The following is a 21,546-nucleotide window of genomic DNA, read 5'->3' as shown; positions in this document are numbered from 1 at the left end:
ACTTGGTCTCTGTTACCAAAATCTGTATTTGTTCAGATCACAACCCTCAAATTTGGTATTTATGATTCAGTTTTATACTTCAATGATGGTGTAACAAACAAACCAAACTTTTGGATGCACTGGCCATAAAATCTAGTGGAAATACTACAAATTCCACGATGCAAATAGATAAAGAGACAATCCAACTGGCAGAAATTGCCAATTAAAAAGCACAAAAAATAAATAAATAAGAAGATGGACCAAGAGAAGAAAAGAAGACTAGTAAGATTCAGATGATGCTCTGTATGGAGCGAGAAAACATTAATTGTACGTAGTTCTCATAATTAACTATTCTAAAATTGCAATATTGAATTTTAAATTGACTTTTCTCAAAACTACATTTATGACTTTTCAGATACCATTATTTTCTGAACAAAATGGCTAAGAAATATAAAATTTGGTCAATTTGTACTCAGATGGTAGTAAATTATAATAAGTAAACTGAAAACCACCAACCCCAACAGAAACTGCTTTATGATCACTAATGTATATGAAAGTGAAATTTTATGAGTGAAACGTTACAAAATTTAGCTGAAATCCATAAGAGACATTTTGTTCATTTTACTTATCAATGGAGGCATTTATGTTGCATACATTCAGTAAATATTTCACTGTTCTGACACTTATAGTTCTTTGGAAAAGCATACACGTTCACAGGCTGGAATAGCATTGACAGAATTGCGATAAAAAATGCCTTTCATCCCTAATCAATGTCCTCATGAAGCTGTGTCAAGTGTTCAGCATCTTTCATCAGGTTCATAGGAAAATGACTATGTGTACAGTTCTGCAGCATCATCAAGACATGAATTTCAATTTTTCTCAAGCAGATGAGAAACTGTTCAATATCAGGTACAACATTTATTATGTTCCTCAGGTATTTGAATGTATAATATGATGTACTGTAGTCAAATGAACCTGAGTGTTGGTTGCAGCAATACAGCTTGGAAATGTGGACACTTCTCCACCTCTGTTATCATGCATAAGCAAACTTTATATCTTACTTGCTTCCCTATCAAAGCCTGTACAGGGTCACCTTCCAACGTGCTGCGTGCTATATGGTTGATAGATTTTACCCTCAAAATTTTAAATACAGATAGCAGTCTTACTGACCATTATATCAAGACTGGCCCTGTCAGTGTACATTTCATGCCATCTGCTCTGTATTAGTGTGGTTTCTGTCTCAATCCCTCAAGATGTATGATTACATTTGGGTTACTTCTTACAAACAAAGATTTCCAAGTCCTTGCATTCCTGTGGCAGTTATCTCACATCACGATTCGCTTCATCACTTTCCATATTGTTGTCTCCAAACTAGGGTTTCTTACCTCAAATTTAAACATCTGCCTTTGTTCAACATCCCTGAAAGTTTGTACTACTGTGAAAGAACAGTGTTATTTAGACATTAGCCAAACCATATTTCTTCCATTCTTTTCTATTATTCTCTTGTAATGATTTTATCATGTACTCCACACAAAAACACTCTTCCTCTACTAAAACACTCTTCCTCTACTAAAACAGTCTTCCTCTACTAAAACAGTCTTCCTCTACTAAAACAGTCTTCCTCTACTAAAACACTCTTCCTCTACTAAAACACTCTTCCTCTACTAAAACACTCTTCCTCTACTAAAACACTCTTCCTCTACTAAAACACTCTTCCTCTACTAAAACACTCTTCCTCTACTAAAACACTCTTCCTCTACTAAAACACTCTTCCTCTACTAAAACACTCTTCCTCTACTAAAACACTCTTCCTCTACTAAAACACTCTTCCCAAGTCTGCATATTACGCAGCCATAATATAATCATATATCCACAAGGTAATCCCACATTTATATGTTTAGTGACATTTAGGGAATCAAGAGATGCCAGTTTTGTAATCTCCTGAAAAATTACTACTTACGACCTGTCATCTGAAGACTATTTCAGATTTCTAAGTGCAGCATATTTTCTGTTGTCACAAATACTGAATTTTTAATTGGTGGTTTCTGCCTCTCTCCACTTACTCTTAATTATAATAAATTTACCTCTAACAGCTCTTAACTGTTCATAAAAAAACAGTGTTATTACATGGACAATTATTTTTTCCTAAGGACTGTTTGGTTTACTGCAAAAAATTTTAACACACACAAACTAAATGTAAAACCAATGTCTATTGGTGACCAAAATGATTCAATAGTTTTGCTGTTTAGCCCCAGCCTGTTTAGAAAGCTGTAGTTTTGGTGTAGTGGATTGTTATGACAGCATTTAAATATTATATGGTGCAGCAAAAGAAGATACCAGATAGAAAGTATTGCAAATTCTAACAGGATTTTTTTGAAAGTGTTGCAGCCTAGACTTCAACTGATTGTCATCAAGTTAACATTTGATTCCTTGATGAATTTTGCACAGCATACAAATCATACTTACAGGTGTAAAAAACTCTAGAATTTATTTAATTTATGAAAAAACTTCAAATGTTTAGAACAAACTCAAATTTTATAGTTAATTATCTCAATTTTTAACAGATTTGGGAAATTCTAGAGCTTCATACACCTGTAACTATGGTTTGTATGCTGTGCAAAATTCATCAAAGAATCTCTCCTAGTTATGAAGAAAAGTGTACCTATAGGAACAAATGCAGCCAATAAGTGAAAACCTGCTGAAATTTCAGATATTAAAGAAAATATATATATATTTTGTTAGTTTTTGAACTTCCGCTGCTAATCCTGAATCCTTCCTGGTCATGTTGCAAAAGTTTAATGAATTTGTAAAAGTATAGACAGTGGAAATTAAAATGTCCTGTAATGCCTCTCCTGCTCCAAGTCGTCCCATTTGACGTCCTACCCCCCCTTAATGATGCGATTCAGATAATTAACACCAGATAATTTTGCGAATTGCATATTACCATTTAGCAGTAATGTAATGCTGCAATTCTACTTCCATCTTCCACAAATACAACTTTAAAAGAATTTCACTTGAATAGAGCCAACCCAAGATGGGGAGAAGGTTCTGCTGGCAGCGATTGAGTACACTGGATCATGGCTGGCATCGGCATGAATGACACATGCTGCCTGGGTATAGAGGTCATTCCTTGTTCGTTCATACAGGTCACTAGCTGGTTTGGTGAGGACAGGTAGCCTTGCTCACATGGTGGAAGCAGCTAGCTTCACTCACATGGTGGAAGCAGAGCTATTGTTTTGTAGCACTTCTCACAACTGGCCGCGCTGTCCTCTAGTTTGGAGCCAAGTGGACAGCTTAAGCCAGAGGCTGAGACCATTCTGTGATGATCTTCGACATTTCTAGAGCTACTTATCAGGTGAACAAATGTAGGACCCTACAACAATGGCTATAAGGGTAGCAGAGTAAGTGTAGCATGCACACATTGGTTTTTTAGGATAGAGAAATCCATCCACAGGCCTGAGAACATGCATACTTAGTCCAGACAGGATAGTATTTGTCACAGCAGAACTGTGAAAGGAAATGTTCAGACATCAATTAAATTTCTGGGACCTATGGAAAGACCCCGGAACTAGACTAACTTATAAGCAGTTGCAATGGCCACATAGTACTAGGGTGTCAATAGCAATGCAATTCTGAACTCCAACTGCAAATGTGTAACGCAAAAATAGGCTGAAGGCTGGTGGTAAAGGCAAGCTTATAGCAATAAAAGCGATAACATAATATCTAGTGAGATTACAACAGACTCAGAATGTGAAAATCTGGGTGAAGGTGAGTGTCGAAGGTGGACCAATATGGTCATCAGATGCTTTTATACACCACCTGGGCAATGGCAGAACATATGAGGGGGGAAACTTGGGAGAACATGTGTTGATTTCCTGGTCGTGTTATAATTTTAGGTGGAGACTTCCATTTACTGTTTATAGATTGGGAGACTAGAGTGATTAGGACAGGTAATAGGGTAAGAGAATCATGTGAAACTGTTTTAAGTGCCTCGTCTGGAAATTACATTGAGCAATTAATTATGGAACAGACTCATGAAGATGTCTGTGAAGTACTGGATGGTTTAAGCAAAAGCTTTTGAACGCTAGGCATATTTGTTGATTTAACTAAAGTGTTTGAGTTGATCACAAAATATTACGCCAAAAGTCGAACCATGATGGAATATGGAGAGTAGCTCACAATTGGTTCACCCCTTACTTTAACAACAGACAGAAAATGGTCATTATTCACAGTGTTGAGAATGGTTGTGATGTGGGGTCCAAGTGGGAGACGGTCAGTCAAATGGATGGTGCCCTAGGGATCGGTGTTGGTGCCATTCCTGTTCCTTATTTACATACATGACATGCAGGTAATGAATTGCAGGTAATAAAGAACAACAGGTAATTCTACAATATTTCTGTTTGCTGATGACTAAAGGGTGTGTGTGTGTGCAACATTGGTTTTGTTTCAAATAGAGCAGTTCACGACATAAGTTCATAACTAATGCCAAATCACAGTGCGCCTCCGTTTTTATAGTTTCTAAAACACACTTGAACAAAACCCCACTTTTAATTTCACAGAATGGGCATATGATTAGTGAAACTGAACAGTTCAAATTTCTTGGTGTCCCGATAGATAGTAAACTGTTGTGGGAAATCCATACTCAGGATCTTGTTCAAAGACTGAATGCTGCCATTTTTACTACTAGAACGGTATCTGAAGTAAGTGACAGTTCGACAAGTGCCCCCCCCCCCCCCCACACACACACACTCAACTGTCATTTCTTGTTAACAATGTTAGCTTATTCCCAAGAATTAGCAGCTTTCACTCAGTTAATACTACGCAGGAAACCAATCTACATTTGGATCGCACTTCCTTAACTCTTGTACAGAAAGGTGTGCAGTATACTGCTGTATCAGTTTTCAATAAGCTACCACAAGAATTCAAAAATCTTAGCAGTAGTCCATGTGCTTTCAAATCGAAACTGGAGAGTTTCCTTATGGGTCACCCCTTCTATTGTCTAGGAGTTACTTGAAAAATTAAGCAGATTCCTATGTTATATTGTTGACTGCATTTACTTAAAATTATGGCTTGACTTTTTTGGGGTTTATAAACATTGTCCTCATATGTTATTAATTATAAGTTGTAATTTCATGTACTGACACATTCCATGACCTTTGAGATTTGTTCCTCAATTTGGTCCTATGAACTAGACTTGGCTGGTGACAAACAGACCCACACTTTTTGACTCAGTGTAGAACAGAAAATCAGTGAGCATAAGATTATTATAGCATCGTTGAGTACAGCTGTAAATAGGAATACAAAGAAAGATAGGAAGATCCTTATGTTTAGCAAGAGCAACAGGAGATAGACTCCAGTTTACTTGACTGGCCAACATGAAAATTTGATCTCCAGCACTGACAATACTGAGATTCAACGGACAAAGTTCAAGAGTCTCATACACTACACTTTATAGAGGTATGTGCCAAGCAAAACTGGGAGGGATCTAGAAGACTCACACTGACCCAACAGCCACGCTAGAAAGATGCTACAAAAGCAAAGGGAGCTTCGCTGCAAATGTGAACATGGCCAAAGCCTCACAAATAAACAAAAACTAACCAAATAAAAAAATCAGCGTAAGGAGGGCTTTCGTGAAGTGTTCAACAAATTCAAAAGTAAAATTCTATCTCTTGACTTGCAGAAAATCTCAAGGAGTTTTGGTCTTATATTAATAAATAGACTGGTACAGACACACTGTGACTACAATGGCGCAGAAACTGATGACAATACAGAAAAGGCCAAAATACCAAATGTCATTTTCCAAAACTGTTTCACGTAGGAAAATCACACTGTAGTTCTTCATTTAAACTGATGCATGAGCAAAAAAGTGACATATTAAAATAAGTGACCAAGGGGTAGAAAAACACTGAAAACGTTCAACAGAGAAAAGGCCACTTGATCTGACGGGATACCCATCTGATTCTACACGGAATATGCAAATGAACTTGCCCCTTTTCTAGCAGTACAGTAACCTAAGTCCGTGGGGGAATTAACGGTTCCTAATGATTGGAAAAAAGCACAGGTCATTCCTGTCACTGAACAGACACACAAAAGTATAGGCCCAATCTCTGACACTGATATGTTGTCAAATTTATGCTTGATTACTGTGACATTTCCAGATACTGAAAGTCTCCTCTCTAGGAACCAACATGGGTTCCTTCAACAACAATCATTTGAAACCCAGTTTGTTCTGCTCATTCACAAGATGTAGAAAGCAGCAGGTGCTGGCATCCAGGTTCATGCCGCATTCCTTGACTTCCAGCATTTGATAAAGCTCTGCACTGCCACCTAATGAATAAAATAAGAGCACATGGAACATCAGACAACTGTGCCATTGTACTAAAGAGTTTCTTGCACACAGAACACAGAATAACATTCTGAATGGAGAGAAGTCTTCAAAAATGTATTACTTAGTAGATAACATCGAAGTTCCAGGAGGCTTTTCACTAATGATGCTGTCATACACAGAGAAGTCGCAATGTTCAAAAATTGTTGTGAAATGCAGCAAGCCTTGCAGAGGATCAATGCTTTCCACAGGGAGTGGCAACTGACACACAACAAAAACAAATGTAACTGTGAATATATAGTAGATCTGCTATTGTGTAATTAAACAACTGTGAGAATCACTGGAAGCAGTTACTTCCATAAAACATCTAGGACTATGCATACAGAGTGATTTGAAGTTGAACAACCACAATAAAATGAAGTGCAGGCAAGGCAGATGGCGGACTGGGATTCATTATTCCTCAGAAAACATAGTCCATCACAAAGGAAGTAGCTTAAGGAACACGCACCTGACCACCAATACTTGTATATAGCATGTCCATACCAGGTAGGATTAACAGAAGAAACAGAAAAGATGCAAAGAGCAGCATGTTTCATTACAGATTCATTTAGTAAGCATGAGAGTATCACAGAGATGCTCAGCCAACTCCCGTGACTGACGTCGCAAGAGAGGCATTCTGCATTGCAGTATGATCTATCATTAACGAGTTCGGAGAGTATGTTCCTGGAAGAGTTAACCAATATACTGCTTACCCCTCCTATGTATAGCTTGCAAAAAGACCATGAAGATAAAATTAGAGAGATTCGTGTCCACACAGAGGCTTACCAGCAATCGTCCCTTCTGTGAACCTTATGTGACTGGAAGAAGAAAAGGGAGAAGTGACACTGGTTCACAAAATATTCTCTGCAACAACCGTAATGGGGCTTGTGGAATATAGACAGAGACACTTTTATCCTTTCAGAAAAAAGTCTGCTCACATTCTCCTACACACAAAGCCAGTTTTATACATAATTCACTATTATGAATTTCGATGTTTAATTGCCAAGAATTCAAAAGGTAACAGTAGATTTGAGAAAATTTTCTTCTTTCTGTTACTTTTATTCCCTATAGAGTACACAAAACTATGATAAAATCTGAATTTCTCATAAAAATAAGGTAGTAAGCTCTATATGCCTATTTGAACTTACTGTGTTTCCTAATAACTGGAGGAAACTCTGCTGTCGCCAGCACTACTACATAATCAATATTACACTTTTACATGCACCAAATTACAGTGTCTCTCTTCAAAGTGACTCATTCCACATCATTTCAATGACAGGTCACATGATCCAGGGAACAGGTAACTAATGAAGTCACTGTTCAAGCTTACAAGTAGTTAGTTCTGTGGGGTAAAGGAGGAAACGCACATCATGAATTTTCAGATGAACAAACATAAGTAGGAATATATGTCCACAACTTCCGAGTTTGCCATGTGCCAACTTCATGACACTCCACGCCACAGCTGATGCATGGATGAGAAGGATACAGGGGCTGACTGACTGTCACATGGTCTTCAGGGCTTGACTGCAGGGTTTCCTTTTTCTGATTGTTTGACTACTGACAAACCTGTTTGTTCAAGTACTGACAAAATGTTTTCTTCTCAGAATAACATCAATTTTAAAAATTCCAAACTGATATGGCATCTATACGCAGAATGTGGAAAACGAAAAAGAAGAAGACCAACATCACCATACACTGAAGCACCGAAGAAACTGGTATAAGCATGCTTATTCAAATACAGATATATATGTAAACAGCCGGAATACGGCATTGTGGTTGGCAACACCTACATAAGACAAAAAGGGACTTGCGCAGTTGTTACATCGGTTACTGCTGCTGCAAGTGGCAGGTTATCAAGATTTAAGCAAGTTTGAACGTGACGTTACAGTTGGTGCACGACCGATGGCACACAGCATCTCAGAGGTAGTGATCAAGTGGGGATTTTCCTGTACGACCATTTCACAAGTGTACCGTGAATATCAGGAATCTGGTAAAACATCAGATCTCCAACATCACTGGGGTCAGAAAAAGATAGTGCTAGAATGGAACCAACCTGACTCAAGAGAATTGTTCAAAGTGACAGAAGTGCAATCCTTCCAAAAATTGTTGCAGGTTTCAATCCTGGGCCATCAACAAATGTCAGCGTGTGAAACTTTCAGCAAGACATCATCAATATGGGTTTTCACAGCCGAAGGCCCACTCATGTACCCTTGATGACCACATGACACAAAGCTTTACATCTTGCCTGGGCCCATCAACACTGACACTGGATTGTTGATGACTGGAAACATGTTGCCCAGGTGCAGGAGTCTTATTTCAAATTGTATCTGTAACAGTGTGGAGCATGTGAAGCTGGAGTGATATGGGACCCCTGATACATGTAGATACAACTCTGACAGGTGACACATACATAAGCCTCATGTCTGATCACTTGCATCCATTCATGTCCATTGTACATTCTGACGGACTTGGGCAATTCCAGCAGGACAATGCGACACCCCGCATACCCAGAATTGCTACAGAGTGGCTCCAGGAACACTCTTCTGAGTTTAAACACTTCTGCTGCCCACTAAACTCCTCGGACATTAACATTATTGAGCTTGTCTGGGATGCCTTGCAACATGCTGTTCAGAAGAGATCTCCACCCTCTTGTACTATTACAGATTTATGGACAGCCCTGGAGGATTCATGGCGTCAATTCCCTCTAGCACTACTTCAGACATTAGTAGAGTCCATACCACGGTTGCGGCACTTCTGCATGCTCGTGTGGCCCTACACAATATTAGGCACGTACATGACTTTCTTTGGCTCTTCAGTGTAAATCCAAATATTTCATGGCATGCCCAGATAACTTGCAGGTATGTTACAAAATGAAAAAGAAAGATCGTAACAGCACACATGATCAATATGAAAAGGATATAGAAAGATATTGACCATATACTTTTCAAAAGAATCATATGTGGCTTCTCCTTTATTGATTTATGGGCCCACTGAAAACCTTAACAGATATTTACACTTTCCTGTTCCAAATGTATGTTCAGTGCCTTAACCACTGAGACACATTGCTAGATGTGCAACACAAAAATACCAAATCACAGTTACAGGTGACAAAAAAATTAGTTTCGTTTCAGAGTAGCCATGGCAGGAAAATTAGTAATTGATTCCATGATAGCACTGCAAGAACAGAGGCATTGCTCCACTGTTATTGTTCAAATTCATATACCCACACTACTGACATTACAAGATTAAGTCATTCTCCCAACCGCTGTGAGATATGTTACATTACTATCATTTTCTGAAATGAAAATGATGTAAGATAGAGTTGAGAGTGAGAGAGTCACTGAAGTTGAGAATTTTTTCCCTTCCTCCTTCCATAAATGATAATTGTATGCCATGCCCTCTGCAAAAAAACCCCACCCACAGAATACCACAATAATTAACGCCCAAATTAATTTTTGGGATGTTGAGGACTCTACCCAGAAATGGTGAATCACAGTAGATTATTGCAATATCATGCAATCTGAACATAAGCTTAGCAGTGAGTTACATTGTGTTGCGCCTGCATGTTTTGTAGGGTGAAAGCTGTTAAAGTAACTAGTTATATCATGACTATTTACCTCGGGCGTAAAGTCGTGACTGCGTCTGTATGCTGATGCACCTCCGTAACCAGTCCGCCCGGCATAAAATGGTGAATTAATGACAGCTGATCTTGAAAGTGAGGTATCCGATTCCTTGAATGAAAGGGGAAATCATTACAGCATTGCTTATATAAACAACAAAAATTACAATGTTAAACTATACCAACCAAACTTGGAGACCCAAATGCTGATACATTAAATAAACTTCTCCTCCTGTTCAAAGGAGTGTTCATTCTTGGACTGCGTGTACGATTAAGTAACAGTAATCTCCTGCTGTTCGTGGGAGCTGAAAATAAAATGAATATCATGCCAATAACAAGCAAAACACTAAACACACACTTAAAACGCGTCATAACATGAAACAAAATATAAGCTTACTCGTGTTGTCAAAGATTCTTTTTGTATTTGATGCGCTATTATTAATGGATGTCTGATGAGTCACACGGTGTGGGAGAGATGAGCATCCACTTGTCGATTCACTACTCTCCGACACATCATCTCCTACACAAAGGCAAGAAGTACATTACAGAAATGAAAAAACCTAATATGAACACAGCTGAAATTACAGAAGTCTGCAGTCATACCATTTATTTTTCTGTCAACACTTCCTGAGCTGACAGTAGATTGGTTTATATAAGTTGACAGAGATGGACGTGGCCTGATGTTTCGATGCTCTCTGACAGAACTAATTCCATCAGTTGTAAGGCCTGCTGATGCTACGGCATTTAATTTAATTTGCTGTTTGTTAAGGCCACTAGGGCCAGGTACTGGATCATCAATAATCCTTTGAGGAGAATATCTCGATTCAGCCTCTGGTCTTTCTGCCACCAATGCTGTAACAAAGGAGAACATGAAATAAAAGTAAGTTTCCAAAATATACTAATTAAAATAACAATAACATCATGCACACAAACAAAAACTCCCATTTTCAAATGCTGGATGGTATGGCTCAATGCAATTAATGTACAGAAAACACACACACACACACACACACACACACACACACACACACAGAGAGAGAGAGAGAGAGAGAGAGAGAGAGAGAGAGAGAGAGAGAGAGAGAGAGAGAGACTGGGTTTATTTTACATAGCAGCATTGCCTTGAACTCAAATCATTTATTTGCCGAATACTGCCATTATTATATGAAAACTAAATGTCAATAACAAGTCTTCATACATGCTCTGATATAACCCAAAAGAAGAGTCAGGAGTGGGGGGTATTTCTGGCACTTATTGCTTTAGCAGCTACTAGATTCGACTGCTACACACTATGACCATGATTACTTTGACTAAATCCTGAGAAAATTTTATTAAAAATGAAAAAATATGGCTAGGAATTACCAATATTAAAGGAATCCTAATGATATAACAGCATTTCCAATAAAAGATTTATTCCTTCTTTAGGGCTGGAACTGGGCAGGGGGAAGTAAGGTAGGGAGAGTCTTAGGGGCAACTGACACAGGGTGGTGCTCTTTGACATTTGGCACCTTCCCACACTTTTCATTCGATTTTGTGAACAACCAAAACATTTACTTGAAATCTGTAACTACGCTGTTCTCTGCTTCACATTTTCCATTTATATTTTGCTACAACTTATTGGGATAGAACTTTCATTTTTAAATTATTATGTAATACTACTACATAGGTCATAGTCCACACTTAATTCTTTCATATGTCTACGGTAAATCATCAATACTTTTATTCACAAAATTTTTCTACAACAATTGCACTGACCACAAAATGCAGGTCACATTAATGGTCTAATTGTACCCCTTTTCTAAGCCACTCCAGTAGTTTTCCTTCGCACCTATTCCTTCCCCTTCACCTCTTCTGCCAGAATAAGCGCCACTCGCTCTGAAAGCCTGTGTAAGTTAAGCCTGTGTGTGTGTGTGTGTGTGTGTGTGTGTGTGTGTGTGTGTGTGTGGGCACGCGCGCGCACGCTCCCACTGCTGCCTGATGAGTAGCTCTTTCTTATTTATCCAATCATATTATATGCTACACATCAGTAGGTCATCACAGTTTAGATTTGATAATAAGATTCACTGGCCTTTCCAACCCGACCGTCATCGTCCGATATAACCTAGACCTCACGCTAAGATACAGATCTGAAGTACAAAAAATAATACAGACCAAAAAGAAATATTGTCAGCATTCTATTCTCACTCTATTTGACTACATATTATGTCACACATCATTGAGTTACAGGATGAAGTTGACATCCAATACTGGTAGGTTCAGTTCACCTGATTGACTTAACTGATAATGCCACTTCCTGTGAAGAATAAAACTAAACTATGCTGGGTCCATGAACCATGGACCTTGCCATTGGTGGGGAGGCTTGCGTGCCTCAGCGATAAAGATAACTGTACCCTAGGTGCAACCACAACGGAGGGGTATCTGTTGAGAGGCCAGACAAACGTGTGGTTCCTGAAGAGGGGCAGCAGCCTTTTCAGTAGTTGCAGGGGCAACAGTCTGGATGATTGACTGATCTGGCCTTGCAACATTAACCAAAACGGCCTTGCTGTGCTGGTACTGGGAATGGCTGAAAGCAAGGGGGGAACTACAGCCGTAATTTTTCCCTAGAGCATGCAGTTTTACTATATGGTTAAATGATGATGGCGTCCTCTTGGGTAGAATATTCCGGAGGTAAAATAGTCCCCCATTCGGATCTCCGAGTGGGGACCACTCAGGAGGACGTTGTTATCAGGAGAAAGAAAACTGGAATTCTATGGAACGGAGTGTGGAATGTCAGATCCCTTAATCGGGCAGGTAGGTTAGAAAATTTAAAAAGGGAAATGGATAGGTTAAAGTTAGATATAGTGGGAATTAGTGAAGTTCGGTGGCAGGATGAACGAGACTTCTGGTCAGGTGAATACAGGGTTATAAACACAAAATCAAATAGGGGTAAAGCAGGAGTAGGTTTAATAATGAATAGGAAAATAGAAATGCTGGTAAACTACTACAAACAGCATAGTGAACACATTATTGTGGCCAAATGATACGAAGCCCATGCCTACCACAGTAGTACATGTTTATATGCCAACTAGATTCGCAGATGATGAAGAGAATTATGAAATGTATGATGAAATAAAAGAAATTATTCAGACAGTGAAGGGAGACAAAAATTTAATAGTCATGGGTGACTGGAACTTGGCAGTAGGAAGAGGAAGAGAAGGAAATGTAGTAGGTGAATATGGAATGGGAGTAAGGAATGAAAGAGGAAGCCACCTGGTAGAATTTTGCACAGAGCATAATTTAATCGTAGCTAACACTTGGTTCAAGAATCATGAAAGAAGGCTGTATACATGGAAGAAGTCTGGAGAGACTGGAAGGTCTCAGATATATTTTATAATGGTAAGATAGAGATTCAGGAACCATGTTTTAAATTGTAATACATTTACAGGTGCAGATGTGGACTCTGACCACAATCTACTGGTTGTGAACTGTAGGTTGAAGCTGAAGAAACTGTAAAAAGGTAAGAATTTGAGGAGATGGGACCTGGATAAAATGATTAAACCAGAGGTTGTAGAGAGCTTCACGGACAGCATTAGGGAGCGGCTGACAAGAATGGGGGAAGAAATACACTAGAAGAAGAATGGGTAGCTTTGAGAGATGAAATAGTGAAGGTAGCACAGGATCAAGTAGGTAAAAAGATGAGGGCGAATAGAAATTGTTGGGTAACGGAAGAGATACTGAATTTAATTGATGAAAGGAGAAAATACAAAAATGCTGGAATGAAGCAAGTGAAAATGAATACAAACGTCTCAAAATGGGACAACAGGAAGTACAAAATGGCTAAGCAGGAATGGCTAGAGGACAGATGCAAGGAATAGCTCAGCAGGAATGGCTAGAGCGCAAATGTAAGGATGTAGAGGCCCATATCACTAGGGGTAAGATAGATACTGCCTACAGGAAAATTAAAGAGACCTTTGGAGAAAAGAGAACTACTTCCATGAATATCTAAGAGCTCAGATGGAAACCTAATTCTAAGCAAAGAAGGGAAAGCAGAAAGGTGGAAGGAGTATATAGAGGTCCTATGCAAGGGTGACGTTCTTGAGGACAATATTATTAAAATGGGAGAGGATGTAGATGAGGATGAAATGCGAGATATGATACTGCGTCTAGAGTTTGAAACTGCTGTGAAAGACGTAAGTCGAAACAAGGCCCCGGGAGTAGACAACATTCCATTAGAACTACTGACAGCCTTGGGAGAGCCAGTCCTGATAAAACTCTACCATCTGGTGAGCAAGATGTATGAGACAGGCAAAATACCCTCAGACTTCAAGAAGAATATAATAATGTGTTGACAGATGTGAAAATTACTGAACTATCAGTTTAATAAGTCTCGGCTGCAAAATACTAACACAAATTCTTTACAGACGAATGGAAAAACTGGTAGAAGCCGACCTCGGGGAAGATAAATTTGGATTCTGTACAAATGTTGGAACATGTGAGGCAATACTGACCCTACGACTTATCTTAGAAAATAGATTAAGAAAAGGCAGGCCTACTTTTCTAGCATTTGTAGACTTAGAGAAAGCTTTTGACAATGTTGACTGGAATAATCTCTTTCAAATTCTGAAGGTGACGGGTAAAATGCACGGAGCGAAAGGCTATTTACAATTTGTACAGAAACAAGATGGCAGTTATAAGAGTGGCATGAAAGGGAAGCAGTGGTTGGGAAGGGAGTGAGACAGGGATGTAGTCTCTCCCTGATGTTATTCAATCTGTATATTGAGCAAGCAGTAAAGGAAACAAAAGAAAAATTCAGAGTAGGTATTAAAATCCATGGAAAAGAAATAAAACTTTGATGTTTGCTGATGACATTGTAATTCTGTAAGAGAGAGCAAAGGACCTCGAAGAGAAGCTGAACGGAATGAACAGTGTCTTGAAAGGAGGATATAAGATGATGAACATCAACAAAAGCTAAACAAGGATAACGGAATATAGTCAAATTAAATTGGGTGATGCGGCAGGAATTAGATTACGAAATGAGACGCTTAAAGTACTAAATGAGCTCTGCTATTAGGGGAGCAAAATAACTAATAATGGTTGAAGTAGAGAGGATATAAAATGTAGACTGGCAATGGCAAGAAATGCGTTTCTGAAAAAGAGAAATTTGTCAACATCGAGTATAGATTTAAATGGCAGAAAATCGTTTCTGAAAGTATTTGTACTGAGTGTAGCCATGTATGGAAGTGAAACATGGACAATAAATAGTTTGGACAAGAAGAGAATAGAAGCTTTCAAAATGTGGTGCTACAGAAGAATGCTGAAGATTAGATGGGTAGATCACATACTATATAGGAAGTATTAAATCAGATTGGGGAGAAAAGAAATTTGTGGCAGAAATTGACTAGAAGAAGGTATCGGTTGGTGGGGCATATTCTGAGGCATCAAGAGATCGCCAATTTAGTATTGGAGGGAAGTGTGGAGGGTAAAAATCATAGATGGAGACCAAGTGATGAATACACTAAGCAGATTCTGAAGGATGTAGGTTGCAGTAGGTACTGGGAGATGAAGAAGCTTGCAAGGGATAGAGTAGCATGGAGAGCTGCATCAAACCAGTCTCTGGACTGAAGATAACAACAAAAACAACAACAACAACAACAACAACAACAACAAGCTGGGACCAAGTGGTACGAAGGGTTTTGCAGAACTTGAAATTACAACAAAACCTTCAAATATAAAATTTGAGTGGCGCAAGTCTTCAGGACAAATTTAAGATCCAGGATGAAAATATTATGGGCTGATGAATGCAGAAGGTTAAAAATTGTGAGAAAGAAATACAGTGAGAACAAAATCATATTCATACTACAAAACACTATGTCGATAAAGCAGATGCCAGACAGAGATTCATTGGAGGAATCCTAAGGAAACGCCGTCTGAAAACAAAGGAAGTATGTTACATTACACTTGTTCGCCCACTGCTTGAATACTGCTCACCGCTGTGGGATCTGTAGCGTGGTTTGTTACAGGATCATTTAGTTATTGCGAAAGCATTACAGAGATGATAAATAAACTCCAGTGGAAGACTCTGCGACAGAGATGCTCAGTAGCTCAGTAAGGGCTTTTGTTGAGGTTTCAAGAACATACCTTCACCGAGGAGTCAAGCAGTATATGGCTCCCTCCTACGTGTATCTCGTGAAGAGATCATGAGGATAAAATCAGAGAGATAAGAGCCCACACAGAGGCATACTGACACACTTTATTTCCACAAACAATACGAGACTGCATTAGAAGGTAGAACCGATAGAGGTACTTAAGGTACCCTCCGCCACACACTGTCAGGTGGCTTGCGGAGTATGGATGTAGATCATCATACACTTGTCAAGTATAAAATCTGACAGCTCTTACATATTCTCAAATACTGTTCACAGTGAAGAGGGCACCAGCATTAGCACAGATGTCAGACAGATACAGAATCAACAACTACGTAGATGAAGTTGGACAACTTTTTTCCTCCATAAATAAACAACACAATTTAGATTTTCAGTGCAACAGTTCGTTTTTGACCTATTTTAAGGTCACTGAACTACATCATCACCACACAGGACCACAAATTCAATTCTACTCCTGATGAATTCTTGAAAGAAGCTTATTCAACCATCTATGGATAAAATTAGGATTATTTCAAGTTATGCTGGGAGCAATACATCTTTCACAGCTCTTCTCCATAGTGTTTGGATATATATTTTGCAATGAAATTTACGAGGGCATCCCTTACTATATTCTTTATATGCTGAAATTCATTATGCTGGCTGGTAATATCTTTATGCAACTTCATTTCCTCCTTGATAGATTAATTCAAAGAAACAAGCTTTGCTGTGAGTAAATTATATCAACACTTGAAGTTTAAAACATCATTTTAGGGAAAATGATGTGTTACACTCTCTGTCCTTAAAGAAGAATGCGACATTTAATGAATATTTTTATTAGTGAAGTTAAGTTTCAGGTAAAATACTGTCAGAGAAACAGTATATTATTATTACAGGCAATGCAAGCTACATCGCAATAGGAAAGGATAGCCCCCACAAATACACATATGATAACAGACACAGAGTTGTTCAATTTGCACTAGCACATAATACAGCTGAAGGTAGCACTATGTTCCCACACAAAAGGATCTACGAAGCAAATGACGTAGCCCTAAACAGCATATCTTAAACCAAAATGACCAATAATTATTGACGGCAGGCATTTCTCAAACTTACTAGATATACATACCTACAGAGGAATAATGAGGATTCAGACCACCATTATGTAATTGCTAAACTACATGCTCAAATATCTAATGCAAGAAAAGTGAAAGGAACACCTCGAAGAAAATATATGCTGTCAAAGCTAAAAAATAAAGAAATTGTTAAGGCATACTCTATGAGAACGTTACTGAAAATCTTGCACTAAACGCTTCTAGTGTAAGTAATACTCTGCATCAGAAATGAAGTGCTTGCAGGGACACAGTCATTAAGGCAGCAGAAGTAGTGATAGGGAAAGAAGGAAAACAATCAAAGAATTCCTGATTTGATGAGAGAAGAGAATACTTTATGAGAAAAAACCTGGCTTATAAGAAAATGTTTGAGAAATCTTATACACATGTAGCGGCAAGAAATTATCAAAAGGAAAGAAGAGAAGGAATTGCATCAGAAGGAGGAAAGGGAATGGGAAAGAAAGCTGACTGAAGTATTGGAGTTAACTGAAAAAAACAAATGTCATAAAATCCTACCAGAAAACTGACAGAAAGAACAACATTTAAGCTGCATATTAATACACGTAAAAGTAAAAATGGGGAATTACTAACTGACAACCAAGAGAAATTGTAACGTTGGGTAGAGTATTTTAGTGAATGGTTGGATGCTCTAGAGCCCCCTATTGAAGAAATCCCAATACACTCAGAAGAAGTTGATAATGCCATGGTCCCCACCCCTCAAGGAGAAATAGACAAAGCGAATGCCTGACTGAAGAACAACAAAGCACCAGGGATTTCAAATCTGAGTATGAAACAATAAATCACGCTAAACTTTATGAAGCAATACGGGAACTTCGGGTGCCTGGGAAGTTGATGCGTTTGATAGAGGTTACCCTAAGGCACCCCCACTGTACTGTGCGAGTGCTGTCTACGCTATCACCCCAGTTTTCCATACGAAATGGGCTAAGACAAGTGGATGGGCTTTCTTGCCTACTCTGGCACTCAAAAAAAAGTGGTACGTGAATCAAGTATCCAGACAAAAGGTACTACCTACTATAAGTCTGTACAACTGCTGGGGCATGCAGGTGATTTGGACCTAATGAGCAGAATGTTTAGATATCTACAAAATGCATTCTCAGCTCTAAAACTGAATGCACAGAAGATGGGCTTGAAAATTAGTGAAGGAAAGACCAAGTATATGTATAATGGTACAAACCAACCCTTACAGCCCACATTAACCTATAAAATGACTGTTGAACAAGTGGAATGTTTCACTTATCTGGGCGCAAAGATAGGAGCCAAATGGCAGCACTTCGACCGAAATTACAGCCCACAAAAATGGTTCTACTCAATGTTATTTTGGAATACTACAACATTTAAAATCCAAGCTTCTACATGAGAGAATAAGTGCCGACTATAAAATGCGGATAGGCCCAGAACTTAAATATGGCTCAGAAACATGGACAATTACAAAGCAGGGTGAAAGCAGATTGAGATCAGACAAAATAAGTATACTGACAAGAGTCTGTGTGCGCAAATGGGAGTTCGAGAAGCTGAAGGAATGACTAGCTTTACGAGTGCTATAAGGACGATGATGTGGTCCAGTTCATTAAGTTGCGTTGATTGAGATGGGCATGTAATACGACTCTTGAGACATATCATGTAATGAAAGCCTGCTGCAGTGAACCTAGAGGAAGAAGCACAAGAGGACGACTGAAGTTGAGAGGAAGTGATGGTTGGAGAAGACACTGCCCGAGTTGGTTGCCAGAACTGGAGGCCTACAGTCAAGTCCAGGGAGGAATGGAGGAAAATTATTGAGGAGGCCAAGTCCCGTCCTGGGATGTAGTGCCAATGGAAGAAGAAGAATGCAAGGTACATGTTGTTGTTGTCTTCAGTCCTGAGACTGTTTTTATGCAGCTCTCCATGCTACTCTATCCTGTGCAAGCTGCTTCATCTCCCAGTACCTACTGCAACCTACATCCTTCTGAATCTGCTTAGTGTATTCATCCCTTGGTCTCCCTCTACGATTTTTACCCTCCACACTGCCCTCCAATGCTAAATTTGTGATCCCTTGATGCCTCAAAACATGTCCTACCAACCGATCCCTTCCTCTAGTCAAGTTGTGCCACAAACTTCTCTTCTCCCCAATCCTATTCAATACCTCCTCATTAGTTACGTGATCTACCCATCTAATCTTCAGCATTCTTCTGTAGCACCACATTTCGAAAGCTTCTATTCTCTTCTTGTCCAAACTAGTTATCGTCCATGTTTCACTTCCATACATGGCTACACTCCAAACATATACTTTCAGAAACGACTTCCTGTTCTCTTAGACTGTTCGCAGATGATGCTGTAATTTACCGTCTAGTAAGGTCATCCGGAGACCAGTATCAGCTGCAAAGCGATTTAGAAAAGATTGCTGTATGGTGTGTCAGGTGGCAGTTGACGCTAAATAACGAAAAGTGTGAGATGATCCACATGAGTTCCAAAAGAAATCCGTTGGAATTCGATTACTCGATAAATAGTACAATTCTCAAGGCTGTCAATTCAACTAAGTACCTGGGTGTTAAAATTACGAACAACTTCAGTTCGAAGGACCACATAGATAATATTGTCGGGAAGGCAAGCCAAAGGTTGCGTTTCATTGGCAGGACACTTAGAAGATGCAACAAGTCCACTAAAGAGACAGCTTACACTACACTCGTTCGTCCTCTGTTAGAATATTGCTGCACGGTGTGGGATCCTTACCAGGTGGGATTGACGGAGGACATCGAAAGGGTGCAAAAAAAGGGCAGCTCGTTTTGTATTATCGCGTTATAGGGGAGAGAGTGTGGCAGATATGATACACGAGTTGGGATGGAAGTCATTACAGCATAGACGTTTTTCGTCGCGGCAAGACCTTTTTACGAAATTTCAGTCACCAACTTTCTCTTCCGAATGCGAAAATATTTTGTTGAGCCCAACCTACATAGGTAGGAATGATCATCAAAATAAAATAAGAGAAATCAGAGCTCGAACAGAAAGATTTAGGTGTTCGTTTTTCCCGCTCGCTGTTCGGGAGTGGAATAGTAGAGAGATAGTATGATTGTGGTTCGATGAACCCTCTGCCAAGCACTTAAATGTGAATTGCAGAGTAGTCATGTAGATGTAGATACATAAATCTATACTCGATGTTAACAAATTTCTCTTCTTCAGAAACGCTTTCCTTGCCATTGCCAGTCTACATTTTATATCCTCTCTAGTTCGACCATCATCAGTTATTTTACTTCCTAAATAGAAAAACTCCTTTACTACTTTAAGTGTCTCATTTCCTAATCTAATTCCCTCAGCATCACCCGATTTAATTCATTCCATTGTCCTCGTCTTTTCAAGACACTGTCCATTCCGTTCAACTGCTCTTACAAGTCCTTTGCCTTCTCTGACAGAATTACATTGTCATCGCCACAGCAAATATGTGCACAATGGGTCATCAAGCTTAGAGTGTCCACCTGCTGTGGGCTGCTTGTTCCTACATATCGCTGCTTGGAGGTGTGTTGCAGCCATGGAAGTATGGAGCTCACAATAACAATAGTGATGCCATAGAAGAAAGAACAAAAGAAGTTTTAATACTGCTACTTCTTTGTCTGAAAATGAAGAGAAAAAGAGAGTGAGTGAGTGTATAAAAATAAAAAATGACAACTCAATGTATAAAGAAGTTTAAACAGATTATTGTTGAAGAAGAAATACTGTTGGGCAATATGTAAAATTGAGGATCCAGCTCTCTTTCAGCCTACAGCACCGAAAACACTGCAATGAGAAATCCACTAGCAAGAGCAGAACACGGTTATATGGATTTTGATTAACTGGGGCGGACAGTGAAGTGACCGCAGAGAATATGTTACACAACAAGACAGAGTAAACCCAAAAATAAATAAATTACACTCAATTTTTTCTCAATTCCCTGACAGGGCTGAGAAATAAAACTGACACACCACACTAGACATCACTTTAAGTAGTAACAGCAATGTATTTCAGTTCACAAAATTCATATATTCCTCTGACAAGTCAGGTCAGGTCAGGACAGGACAGGACAGTACATCAAAGACTGAAATAAAACAGCTTGACATTGATGGAATTTCATCTTCCACTAGCATCCAAAGTTATCCTATTCATGTTAGAGTGTCTTCCCCATCTTTGTTCTTGTGACAAGTAACAAAGGTTTCAGCCGAATGTTACATTTCTAATGAGCATTCCCTCACAATAGACTCAATACATATTTCAAAATGAAGAATTACTTAGATTTACTGTGCTGTAGAGACAAATAAAAGCAAATGTAGGTCACAGATACAGCAGTCAGAATCATTGAGGGAAAAAGTTATGTAGGACTTTGAACAAAAC

At 38.9% G+C, this 21,546-nt stretch overlaps 1 protein-coding gene across 1 annotated transcript in view; it reads right to left on the bottom strand.

The window, feature by feature from the left end:
* Nucleotides 1-21,546, bottom strand: part of LOC126267270 (nuclear pore complex protein Nup153-like) — an 84,966-nt gene that overhangs the window by 49,848 nt on the left and 13,572 nt on the right. The window contains exons 3-6 of the mRNA XM_049972339.1: nt 10,566-10,814; nt 10,360-10,482; nt 10,149-10,267; nt 9,961-10,074 (exon numbers count right to left, since the gene is read on the bottom strand). Of these exons, the coding sequence (XP_049828296.1) occupies nt 9,961-10,074; nt 10,149-10,267; nt 10,360-10,482; nt 10,566-10,814 (605 nt within the window). The remainder of the gene's footprint in view (nt 1-9,960; nt 10,075-10,148; nt 10,268-10,359; nt 10,483-10,565; nt 10,815-21,546) is intronic.

Source organism: Schistocerca gregaria, chromosome 1, assembly GCF_023897955.1.
Source record: "Schistocerca gregaria isolate iqSchGreg1 chromosome 1, iqSchGreg1.2, whole genome shotgun sequence".
Taxonomy (NCBI): Eukaryota; Metazoa; Arthropoda; class Insecta; order Orthoptera; family Acrididae; genus Schistocerca; species Schistocerca gregaria.
Note: the sequence above shows the minus strand (reverse complement) of the source record. Positions and strands in the feature narration are given on the sequence as shown.